The following is a 13,023-nucleotide window of genomic DNA, read 5'->3' on the forward strand; positions in this document are numbered from 1 at the left end:
ACACCCCAGCCTGAGCTCTGCCCCAGGGATGGGTATTCTGTCGCACTAGCTCCGCTACAGACCCAGCACTTCCTTACAGGACTCCCCTGTCACCCTGCCTCTGGATGGGGAGGGGATGACATCTTTGGCTCCATCAACATTCCAGATCCTGCACCACCACAGAAGCCACTAACAGGGTGGGCAGATGAAATCTGCAGAGAAGACAGAGCAGGCCACCCTGGGAAGAGGCAGGCCAAGGTGAAGTACGTGACCTCAGCAGCCCAGGGAGGAGGGCGGTCAGCACTGCCAAACTGTGATGATGGGCAGATGTCAGGAGGATGCAGGGACTCAAGCAGGGCCCTGGGCACATCAGAGAAAGCTACTTGGATAGGGTGTTGGGAGCTGAATGGATGGGGTGAGGCTGTGTGTGGAGGTGGCTCCTTGATGCCTTTTGGCAGAACAGGGGGAGAGAGAGGCCAGGCAGTGACTGGAGGGACCCCGATTCTGAAGGGGCCTCTGTAAAAGATGAGAGGGAGCCTCAAAGGAGGGCCAGAGGCCAGACGCAGTGGCTCATGCCTGTAATCCCAGTACTTTGGGAAGCCAAGGCAGGGGGATCACTTGAGGCCACGAGCTTGAGACTAGTCGGGGCAACATGGTGAAACCATGTTAGGTCTCCAAATACAAAAATTAGCTGGGCCTGGTGGTGTGCACCTATTGTCCCAGCTGGGCCTGGTGGTGGTGTGCACCCATTGTCCCAACCACTTGTGAGGCAGAGGTGGGAGGATTGCTTGAACCTGGGGGGCAGAGGTTGCAGTGAGCTGAGATCGTGCTACTGCACTCCAGCCAGGGCGACAGAGTGAGACTCTTGTCTTAAAAAAAAAAAGAGGGCCAGGGCTGAGTGGGGAGGCTGAGCGGCAGCCTGAGCCTCTTGAGCAGGCAGAAGGGCTGAGGCCACAGGCCAGGAGGAGGCAGTCTCCAAGGGGCATCAGGGCGACCTGCTAGTGGGACAGCGGAAAGGAGGGCGGGTGCCATTTTCATGCTTGGGAAGCACTGTTTTAATCACAGAGCACTCTAACATTTAAAATACAGCGCTAGTGTAAACGGTGAACCCTGGATCTACGAGAACCTCAGCTGTGCATGGCCTCTTGCATTGCTACTGAAATGAAAGCTGGTTAGCCTCCATCCATGCCTAGAATTCTTCCATCTTATTTATGATAATTATTCTAAGTAAGGGGCTTCTGGCAGTACTAAGCCCAGGTGTTATGTTGTAGTTAAGGAATAACCATCTACAACAAAAAATGTGAAATTTAAATCCATTATACAGCTGTTCATGTAGAAGGCACTTCTTAAGATTAACGCCTACATCTATTCTGTGATTTCTCTATCGTGGGGCCCTTATGAATGTCACTTGCTGAATTCATATGCCAAGAGGCAGGCAAGTACCATCATCTGCAGTGCATAAATGGAAGAACACAAATTCACAGGGCTGAACAATTTACAGATGGCATGTGGGGAAGGGGTGCTGGAGCCAAGACTGCCAAGCCAGGCTTCTGGGCTGCCCCACCCTGGGCCCAGACAACACCTGTTTCACATGGTCTGAGCCAGAAAGGTGTGGTGCCCTCTCAAAAGGGCATGGCCATTTTTGTGGGGAGGCCTCCTCAAACATTAATTTCAGTAAGAGTGGTCAGCTGGTCAATACTTCCCTTGCTTTCTTCTTGTTAGCAGTAGGACTGAGAAATTACTTAATAGGGAGGCTCCCCTCTAAACAGCCTTTTCTTATGCTTCATCCCTAGGAAGTCAGACTAGGAAGATGAACTCAACAGAAAAAGCCTTGGGAGGTGGTGCCTACTGAGGGTAGCTGAAGAGATCAAATAATAATAATGATAATGGTAACAAGAAGACAAGACCAGAGATGGCTCTCCTCGGCTGTGAAAATGACAGTGAACAGATCTTCTGACGCAGAGCTAGCATTTCAGAGCCTCAGCGTGTCCATGCTACCTCGCACAGCTCATTACATGCGCTCCAGCTGCCTGCTTCATTTATATTTACCCAACTGGGGCATATTAGCCACCCCCAGTGGATAAGGACGGAGCTTCTGCTGTGTGGGGGAAGCAAAACTTACAGAGGCTTCCTGCGGGGGCCACAGTGAGTAGGCAGTGCCAAAACGACCAGTGCCCAAGTACCCCCAGAGTCGCTGCCACTGCTCTGGGCCATCTGCATCTGTACCTCTTTCACCTACACGACTGTGTCTATCCATCTCCCTTCCTCCCACCCCCACAAATCTTCACCAAGCACCCGCTAGGTGCCAGCCAGTAAGCTAAGCCAGTTGCTAAGGACACGGGTATGTGGAAGCTAGACATGTCTCTGTCCTTAAGGAGCCTGCAGTCTATGGCCACCAGTCTTGGGAGGGAATGATGGCAGAGAGCCAGGGTGCTGTCAGAGCCAGGAGGTAGGCACCTAGCACAGACTAGGTGGAGGCAGGGTGTTGGTCAGAGGGAGGATGCCTAAGCTAAGACCTGAAGAATGAGTGGGAAGTGGCCAGGAGAAGCAGACGGAACTGTAGGAGCAGGCATTTGACGAGCCCAGTGTGGCCAGGCTGTTCCACCCTCGCTCATCAGCTTACCCAGTGCCCACACACAACGCACTAGCTCCTGCCTCCATGCCTTTTCTCATGCCCTCCCACCCACCTGGAATGTCTTCCTCCTTCCTATCATCCGTATCTCCCAATCTGGACAAGGTCCAGCTTACATCTAACTTTCTGCAGACATAACTCCAATCATGATTGTGAGGCTGTTACTTCAGTATCAATATAATAAATTTGCACAATGTCTTCATATTTGCACAGATATTTGTAAATAATGTGTTCTTATTGACACCCAATTAGAGTCTATATTTCTCCAGGGCTAGGAAATCTCTTTCAATTCTCTTTGATTAGTTTGGCATTGAGAGGAAATTAGATGAGCAAATAACACATTTATAGAGCATCTAAGAGGTGTGAGGTGCTGTGCCAGCTGTTTAGGTACTTATGAAGGCAGCAGTTATTCTGAGGATCTAACAGACCCTTAGTTCAGAAGGAAAATGGGCCCGCGACCTAGTGAATTGCATCAACTGCCTATGAAATGGAATGAGGGTTGCCTCAGACCCACAGCCCAGCATGACATCAGGGCTCAATTTAGATCTTGCAGGTGCCAATAATTCAAGAGTCTGTTGCTCCAACAAAGGCACTACAACATCACCTTATGTTGTAGTATTTTGTTTTTTAAGGGTTAAAAATCTAAGCATCTTAGAAGTTCAGAAACATAAATGATAGTAGGATTCAGATTTCCAGGAGGGAGGTAGAGAGACAGAGAGGAAGAAAGTGAGAAGAAAAAGAGAAGAAAACCGCATTTAAACGGTCACTTGAAGCTTCTATGAAAAGTCCAACCTCTTTATGATGACCAAATATAATGTGAATACTCCTGAAGGTGTGAGTCCCTTTAGAGTCTCTCCAGAAAGTTCTCATGGGACTCTACGCAGGTTTTCTCAGCATGACTGCTTTTTCTAGCTCCGATGGGGATTTTGAGTGACGATGAATGAAGGTGAGTTATATTTCCATCACTCAGTGTCACAGATTTTACTCAACCTGGTCATAGCACGGACATCAAAAGAAGCTTTGGCAAGCTGCTGAGGTGGGAGTTAAATCTATCTCAGGGATCAAAGGTGGCTGGTCAACACACCACATTGAAAGGTTAGGGAATAATACAGAGCTGCAGTGAGTTTCCTTCTCCTGACTTTGCCCCTACATAGAACCCTTAGAAGTATGGCTCATTACATGAGAGTTCTGTTCATCACCAACAACTGACTGAGTGGAGGGATGTGCTCTCCCCCAGTGAGTCTGACAGTCCCAAGCTCTGCAAATTCCCGAGGAATGCATTACAGTAGCAACACTGGCTGCAGGATCCACCCCCTGGAACCCGCTGCCAGGCCTTCCTTCTCAGGAGCTGTCTTCAAGATCGGCCTCCAGAGGCTTCAGCTTAGGACCCAGGGTCCAGAAATCCCATCCATCAGGAAACAGTGTCAAATGAAGGGAGCAAGGTGCATGAGCACAAAACAGCTTGTTACCTCTGCCAGGAGGATTTTAGAAATGGGTTTCTTTTCTGATGTATAACAATGTTGCCCTTGTTACTTTTACTGAAAATGTAAATTCAGTACCACAGACTACAATAACAATTTCCATGTCTGAAACATTACCCACCTGCCACAATGACAACAAGCAGCAGATGTTGGTTCTCACCTGGTTGTAGGGTACTCTTACAACTCTCTTCTCAAAATTTAACAAGATTAATGACAGAAAACTAGTCAAGACAAGTATTTGCCTGTTTGGGTTATCCTACTATCATCTTAATTGTGGGAGAAAAGTGTTTCCTTTTCACACTACATACTTAGTGGTAAGTTGATGCAAAAGGAAAAACAAAACACAGCACTAAAAAGAGCCCCAACAATGCAATGTGCTCCACACACACATACACAGATACACACACATACACACACTACACACAAACACACACACACCACACACACAAAGATACACACACATACACACACACCACAAACACACACACAGATACACACACAGATACACACACACCACACACACAAAGATACACATACATACACACACACACATACACACACCACAGATACACACACACCACACACAGATACACATACATACACACATACATACACATACACACACACCACAAAGACACGCCACAAACACACACATACGCACACAGATACGCACACATACACACATACATACACACACAACCCCACACACATACACACCACACACCACACACAGATACATACACACCACACACACACACAGATACACATACATACACATACACACACACCACAAACACACACACCACACATACACACAGATACACATACACACACATACACACACCACACACACACCACATACACCACACACATACACACATACCACACACACCACACACACACCACACATATACACACACACCACACACCCATACACACACATACACACACAGATACACATACACACACATACAGACACATACACACACATATACACACATACACACACACAGACACACACACAGATGCTATCAAAAGAAAGCAGTTGTCATAAGGCTGCCTTTCTCAATACAAATGACTGTGTAAGAATTTAAAACGTTACCTTACATTTTATCAGGACTGCATGTGGTACTGATCTGCTTCCCCGAATATCTTCTACTAACCCAAACTCAAATTAATGTGCTATTTTCTAATAAATGCAAAACAAAAATTATTCAAATTACTCAAGTGATGTCAAAGACTTCAAGAGGAAATATCTGTGTCGATTCTAAATATACAGATGGCGACACGTGTCAAGCCTTTTCGGAGAACATTACAACGGATAAATTTTAAAAACGATAGCAAAAATGGGAAGAGACAGCAGATCTTAGAATAGCAAAAGTGAGAATGTTCCAGATGCTGATTGGTGTGTCTGATACGGTGTAGCCTCATGTAATATGAGGCCAGCACACAAAGCACAACAAGTAGAACTCTGAGCTAGCAGAAAGCTTTCTAGCTTAATTAATGGCAATGCTAATGAGACTAGAGAGCTTGGCTGTCCTTCACCCTCTACATCTGGCTGCTCACCAAATCCCGCTGATTCTAAGACTCAAATCAATCGCTCCTCTCCCTCTCCATGTTCTCGGCTGAATGCAGATCCTCCTCATCCTTAGCTGGACAGCTCCAACAAGCCTCTAGGGAGGAAGCATGGTGGTTTCCCTCAAGCTGTCCCCACCATATGAGAGGGAATAAGGCTAACCATGAAATCTGCGGAAATCAGGGTGACAGTGGGTGTTTCTGGGAGGACTTTCTGGATAAGCTGGCTTTTGGGATATCCACTTGTGCTTAATTAAGTATTTACAGAGCACCCTCAGCTGTTGAGAGCACTGAGGATAACCTGGGAAGGAGACGATGCCCACAGGCATGAAGACCTGGGTCTGTGTTCACCGCAAATATCCTATCACAAAGTTTTTTTGACAGCATATGAACAAGAAGGATAAAAAGTGCACATAAAGGAAAGAGGAGCGTCTTGGGTCACAAAATACTCATTTCAGACCCTGGCTCTGCTACTCCCTTGCTGTGTGACCTGGGGAGAGCACTGAACTGCACTGTGCCTCAGTTTCCTTCTCAGTGCAATAGTGCCCCAGCCCTGGAAATTAAACACAGTAGGGGTGCGGCTCCTGGCATGCCTCCAGGCTCGCCTAACCACTCCCTGCGTGCCGCGGCGAGCATGGGCTGTCTCTGTCTGTCTTGGAGCACATCCTGCTGTTCTTCTGCAATAGCATCCTGCTATAGGGGAAGACCCTGCTCGCCCGCATTCAAACAGTGGACTTTCAGTGGGGCTGCTCATCCCAGAATCCTCACACCCTGAAAACAGGCCAAGGCCTGGGATCCAGTCCCACGCTGGCTACAGCGACAGGTCTAGGGATAACTGCAGGACCCACAAGGGCCAGCCACAGTCCTTCCTCAGGATTTTTCTAAGTGGATTGTTCTTAAAGGTTCTATTCCTCTTTTGACCGTGTGAGGCTGTGTCCCCAGAAAGGCAGTCTAGACTGCCCTCTGCCATGGGGAGCAGCTGAGGGATGGAGGCAACATCCCAGGGCACTGGAGCCAAGAAGCAGAGGGGCCCTGAAGCAGCACCAGGTACCTAAGGCTACTCTGAGTTCAGTTTCAGTTCCTGAAAAACAGAAGAACTCTGACTGCTGGGAAAGTCCATTCACTTTTCTCCCTTTCCTAATATAGTACTAAATAGTTTCACTATGCTTAAGCCTTTATTAGCATAGATACTTCACACATTTAAAAAATAATTCATGCGTATCATCCTTCGCAACTTTTGGAGCATAACAGGACACTCCTAATAATAAAATGTCATGTTTGATTCCTACAGAGAACATAAACAAAAGTGCACATATTTTTTAAAGAATAAGATGTTATGCTTACATCTTATTTTTCTCATTAAACTTGTTTAAGTATAATCTGTGTTATTCACATATACAATATAAATTTGTTAAAATACGTTTGAGAGTTATTAAAAAAAGTAATTAATGAGAGTGGCAGATATTAATTTCTGCTAAACTATACATTTTAATTAAAATTTTTGGGCCGGGTGCAGTGGCCCATGCCTGTAATCCCAGCACTTTGGGAAGCCGAGGTGGGCGGATCACTTGAGGTCAGGAGTTTGAGACCAGCCTGGCCAATATAGTAAAACCCCGTCTCTACTAAAAATACAAAAGTTAGACGGGCGTGGTGGTGCATGCCTGTAAGCTACTTGGGAGGCTGAGGCAGGAGAATCACTGGAACCCAGCAGGCGGAGGTTGTAGTGAGCCAAGATCGTGCCACTGCACTCCAGCCTGGGGGACAGAGTGAGACTCCGTCTCAAAAAAAAAAAAAAAAAAAAAAAAAAAAAAAAAAAAAGGAGGGTTACTTAGAAGCAACATAAATTTATATTTGAAAGGTATAAAAAAAAACCTCAATTCCAAACATAATCAATCCAACAATGCATTTTTAAGTCCACAAGAGAAGAAGCCCAGTTTTTTTTTTTTGAAAAATGAGGTATCTTCTTTAAAAAATAAAATAGAAGGCCAAAAGAATCAACATAACCAAATTACACTTCAAAGATTATTTTATATCTTCTTGCTTCTTATCTTTATGCTGTTTTCCAACTCCCCATATTATACGTAAAATTTGTAAAAGATCTTATTTTTGCCTTAATTTTCTATAATTAATGTCATTAGTTTCCTGCACAAAGTTTTCATGCAAAACAAATTTATGTAACTCTTGGCCACGAATTGTCAATATTTTTTCATAAAATTGGAAGTATATTGAGACAAAATGTTCACAAAATAATTGGGCAGTATCTCTTTTTCTGAGTGTTCTTATTTTTGTTTTTAAAATTTTAGTTGACACATTATAATTGTACACATTTATGGGGTACATTTTGATATTTTGACACATGTATATGTTGTATAATGATCCATTCAGGGTAGTTAGTGTATCTCTATCAGCTCATGCACATATTTCTTTCTGGTGACAACATTAAAAATTCTCTCTTCCAGCTATTTTGACATATACAATAGGTATTGTTAACCTTAGACACCCTATTGTACAACAGAATACCAGAACTTATTTCTCCTATCTTATTGTTACTTTGTACCCATTTACCATTCTCTCCCCAGCCTCTTTCCACCCATCCCTTCCTCAGCTTCTGGTAAGCACCATTCTACTCTCTGCTTCTCTATCATCTTTCTTTAGATTTCACAGGAGTGATATCATTCAGTACTTGTCATTCTGTGTCTGGCTTCTTTCACATAACATGATGAAAGAAATTTGGAAAATTTTCCAAATTTCTTTCATCTTTCTTTTAAGATGTTTTTGGCCAGGCGTGGTGGTTCATGCCTGTAATCCCAGCACTTTGGGAGGCCAAGGCGGGTGGATCACCTGAGGTCAGGAGTTCGAAGACTAGCCTGGTCAACACAATGAAACCCCATCTCTACTAAAAATACAAAAATTAGCTGGGCATGGTGGGGCATGCCTGTAATCCCAGCTACTTGGGAGGCTGAGGCAGGAGAATTGCTTGAACCTGGGAGGCGGAGGTTGCAGTGAGCCGAGATCGCACCACTGCACTCCAGCCTGAGCAACAGAGCAAGACTCTGTCTCAAAAAAAAAAAAAAAAAAGAAGGTGCTTATATTGAGATAAAACATTTAAAACTAAAAAAAATAAAGTAAAATAGTATTTAAAAATAAATGAAAGTAAAAACATCTTTTTTTTTTTTTTTTAAGATGGAGTCTTGCTCTTTCACCCAGGCTGGAGTGCAATGGCGTGATCTCAGCTCACTGCAATCTCTGCCTCCCGGGTTCAAGCGGTTCTCTTTCCTCAGCCTCCTGAGTAGCTGGGATAACAGGCGCGCACCACCACGCCCGGCTAATTTTTGTAGTTTTAGTAGAGACGGGGTTTCACCATGTTGGTCAGGCTGGTCTTGAACTCCTGACCTCATGATCCTCCTGTCTCGGCTTCCCAAAGTGCTGGGATTACAGGCGTGAACCACCGCGCCTGGCCAAAAACATCTTAAAAGAAAGATGAAAGAAATGTGGAAAAACTTGGTTTCGATGCTGACCAACATTTGACAAATAACACAAGTAGGGCTGGATGCAGAGCAGGGCAAAGGCCCCACTCTACACTGAAACTTTCTGTATTGCTCTTCAGGAGAGTGAAGGGGGAAGATGACAGCCAGAACCGAGGCTTCAGCAAGCGCAGGTGCATACCTGCCAGAGAGCTACAAGTGGTCATTTCTCAGGTATACTTACACAATGGTTTTTCCAATGTGCAAGAATGATTTCTCCACAAATTCCCGGACACTATGGACCTCCCCAGTAGCTATCACGAAGTCCTCCGGCTCGTCATTCTGCAACATCAACCACATAGCCTAGAGGGAAAGAGAGGCAAGTTCACTTTGAAGTCACACTCAGTGGCCACACATTGTTTTCCAGTGCACATAATCAGATATGGACACAGACAGCTGGAACATGAGCGTGAATTTCATACCATATTCTAAGCACAACAGCAATGGCTCCCAACTTTTACTGAGCATCCGAATAATATGAGGAACTTCTTGGTGTGGATGCCAGGGCTGCAGCCGTAGAGGGGTGGGCTCAGAGGCCTGGAGATTCTCTCTCAGAATATTTATCCTTAACATCCCAGGTGATTCTCATGGTGCAGGCCCTCAGACCACACCGTAGAGGAATGTGATGGGAAGCAGTGTCTATGGCAAATAACCTTTTTATGGTATTATTGACAAAAAGAGCAGTTCTAAAAGCACTGTTTAATTTTTCTTCGTATCATAGATAGTAGTCAAGGAAAAAAACCATTTAAAGACAAGTATTTGTCCTCAAAAGTAGAACTTAATTTTTGAACAATAAAGTTGAGAAGGTACTAGTCAAAAAACAAAGTAAGTGGGAATCATTAATGGAAAAACAACCACGTAATGGAGAGTACTACTATTATAAAAAAGCTGTCTGAGAGGCAATGAAAACATTTATACCAGAGTTAATGGGTTCAAAAGGCAGCATTTCAAGGCCAGGGGCTCAACTTCCACATCAAAATGGATGTCTAGCCGGGTGCGGTGACTCACGCCTGTAATCCCAGCACTTTGGGAGGCCGAGGCGGGTGGATCACGAGGTCAGGAGATCGAGACCACGGGGAAATCCCGTCTCTACTAAAAATACAAAAAAATTAGCCGGGCGTGGTGGCGGGCGCCTGTAGTCCCAGCTACTCGGGAGGCTGAGGCAGGAGAATGGCGTGAACCCGGGAGGCGGAGCTTGCAGTGAGCCGAGATCGCGCCACTGCCCTCCAGCCTGGGCGACAGAGCTAGACTCCATCTAAAAAAAAAAAAAAAAAAAAATGGATGTCTATACAGGTTCACTTTCTCAGTAGGAGCCAGGAGTCTGGTGGGCAAAAATGCTACTGCATGTCCAAGATACTGACTGGTGGCACCAGCACAGCCCCGCTCCCCGTGGTTAGCTTTTACCAACAGCAGATAGGCCTGGAGTTCCTGTATCTTGCAATTGCACCTTAAAGATTTTTTTTTTTTTTAATACTGATAGGAGATGAAGATTTAAAAAAAAAAATAAGTGTAGCAGGAATCCAACAGGAATATGTCTCTTCAAAAAAGTTTGAAGCAAAACAACAAAAAAATCAATCTCTATTTTTTCATCACTTCCACCCACTTCTCAAAATAAAATAGGTAAAAACAGTAAGGACTTAATTATAACACAGCCTCCAATGATATGTGCATCGAACTGTCGTTCCAGCAAAATTTAAACAAAACTGTTTGGTTTGCGTCTCCCTAAGTTGTTCCTTGATAAGCCAAAAACAAGAAGTTGCTAAAATCAATGAGCCAGCCTATTTTCTCTTAGAAAATGCCACCAAAAAAGTTTAATTTCCTTTTTATTCATTGGAATTTGTAGAAATCTTCTAAAAAATAAAATTTAAAATAATTTCTCTTTTACCTGAACTTATTTCCTGTGTATGTTTTTGTATTTTTGGTCTATTACAAGATTGTTTTAAATCATATGGAAGACAAGATTTTGATCTATTTTACATGCTTTGGAGATGTGGCATGCTGGTTGGGACAATGGTAATAGTTTCAAGTCAGTGATATTCTATAAAGTAACTGACGGATGAAATTATCTTGGCGAGAAGACATATTTGTTCACATTAATGGAATACCTGCAATTTCATTTTGCCTTAAGAAATCATGGTTGGTGAACTGAGCCACAAGACTTTTTAAATGTTATACTACCACTACTACTACTAATGATAAAGCATGAGCTTTTAAAAGGCATGAAATACAAGTTGTTCACTGTTTTGGGATAGTCCACACAAGCAGATGGAGTCTATAATGGCTTGGTAGCTCCCTGAACGCTGTTAAACACTGGGGGCTGAGGAGAGCAATGAGATCTGAAGTACAGCCCAGGCTCGGCACCGTTTGTCAAGAAGTTCCCCAAGGTGTCTTTCTGAAAGGGGCACCAAGGCCTGTGTGCATGAGCAGAGGCCTAGTGAGCAGCTGCTCCTTGTAGGTCTGTGCCTGCAAGTGAAATTCCCGCGGCCTGGAACGCCCTGTCTCCTCATCTGTCTGGGAATGCTGACCTCTCTCTAGGTCCCGGACCAGGGTCCCAAGTCTAGCCACTGGAATGAATTCCAATGCACACAGTATGGTGGCTTCACCGGGATCGGGCCTGCCCTTTGGCCCCCTTCCCAACTAAGCTGAGCCTCCCACTTCACCCAAGTGGGCGCACGAGTGTACCCGTGGACACACACAGAGGCACACGTGCACACACACACACACAGAAACTTATTTTGGCTTTTGCCAAAATACCTTCAGAATTTTTAGGAAAAATTAAATGATGCTTATGGCTAGAGTTCCTATCTGAACGTTCTTCTGCGGGATTAGATGTAAGGGGGTAAATACACTTTAATGTGTTTGACTCAAATTTCCATTCTAAAAATAACATTTCAAATAGGTCTTTCAGGACCACTCAGCTTATTTTACTTCTTTAGAAACAGTCCGCTGTGTTAGAATGGTCTCAAAAAAGTCCTATTTTTAGTCATGTGAAAGAAGGCAAGGACGTGCTAGAAATGTAAGGAGAAATATGACTGTTGGTTAATGGTGGATCACTTTAAACACCGGCCCAGGGCCCCTGGTGCTTGTTTTGTTCCCGGCAGGAATCTAGGGATCAGTCAGGGCCTCTCCTTTCACTAGAGCAAGAGCCAAGAATCTGCTCTTTTCTTCTCCATCAGACTATCTGTGGCCTTTGACCTATCAATTTCTAGGCATTTCCTCTAAAGTTCATATTGTACCAGACTCCAGTCTGGGAATGAGAAGAGAAAGGATATACAACTCCAGATTTATTTGTTATTACTGAATAGTTTACTGGTTTCAACAGAGGGATAGGGCTTTGTTTAAATTTCCACTGAGCATAATTAATGGTTATTGACTGGTAAATGAAGAACAGGTGACACTCTGGATTAGAAGATAAACGATCCTGTGTTCTGGTGTGATAATGGGTTAGTAATTCACCACAAAGCCGAGGCTGAGTGCATCCCGTCGTAATGCTAGATCATGTCCAGGAGACAAAGGCCCCTGTGTGAGAAGGACGCAGCCATCCGCCTCCTTATACAGCTGCACACGTTGATGTGCTCCATTGATTCCCTGATGGATGGCACAACTGAGGCAAAAGTTCACCCGTTCTCACCTTCCTGTTCACATGCTGGACCACATGACCCATGACATGGCCAGGCCACACTCTGTGATCAAATCGCCACCCAGCTTTGGCTTCTGACTAGAGAAACAGTGTTGAGGTTACATGTTTTAGAGGTCAGTCTTCTCTGTCTCTCAAGGAATGAAGGAGGAAAAAGACAGTCTTCCTGCATTCTTTTGGTGTCCTTTGAGGATG

At 44.6% G+C, this 13,023-nt stretch overlaps 1 protein-coding gene across 3 annotated transcripts in view; it reads right to left on the bottom strand.

Annotated features, from left to right (window-relative positions):
* GMDS (GDP-mannose 4,6-dehydratase) overlaps positions 1–13,023 on the bottom strand; it is a 697,044-nt gene that overhangs the window by 169,386 nt on the left and 514,635 nt on the right. For all 3 annotated transcript variants that reach the window (XM_063605120.1, XM_003805565.5, XM_063605119.1), the window contains exon 8: positions 9,376–9,494. In XM_063605120.1, the coding sequence (XP_063461190.1) occupies positions 9,376–9,494 (119 nt within the window). The remainder of the gene's footprint in view (positions 1–9,375; positions 9,495–13,023) is intronic.

This window comes from Pan paniscus, chromosome 5 (assembly GCF_029289425.2).
Source record: "Pan paniscus chromosome 5, NHGRI_mPanPan1-v2.0_pri, whole genome shotgun sequence".
Classification (NCBI taxonomy): Eukaryota; Metazoa; Chordata; class Mammalia; order Primates; family Hominidae; genus Pan; species Pan paniscus.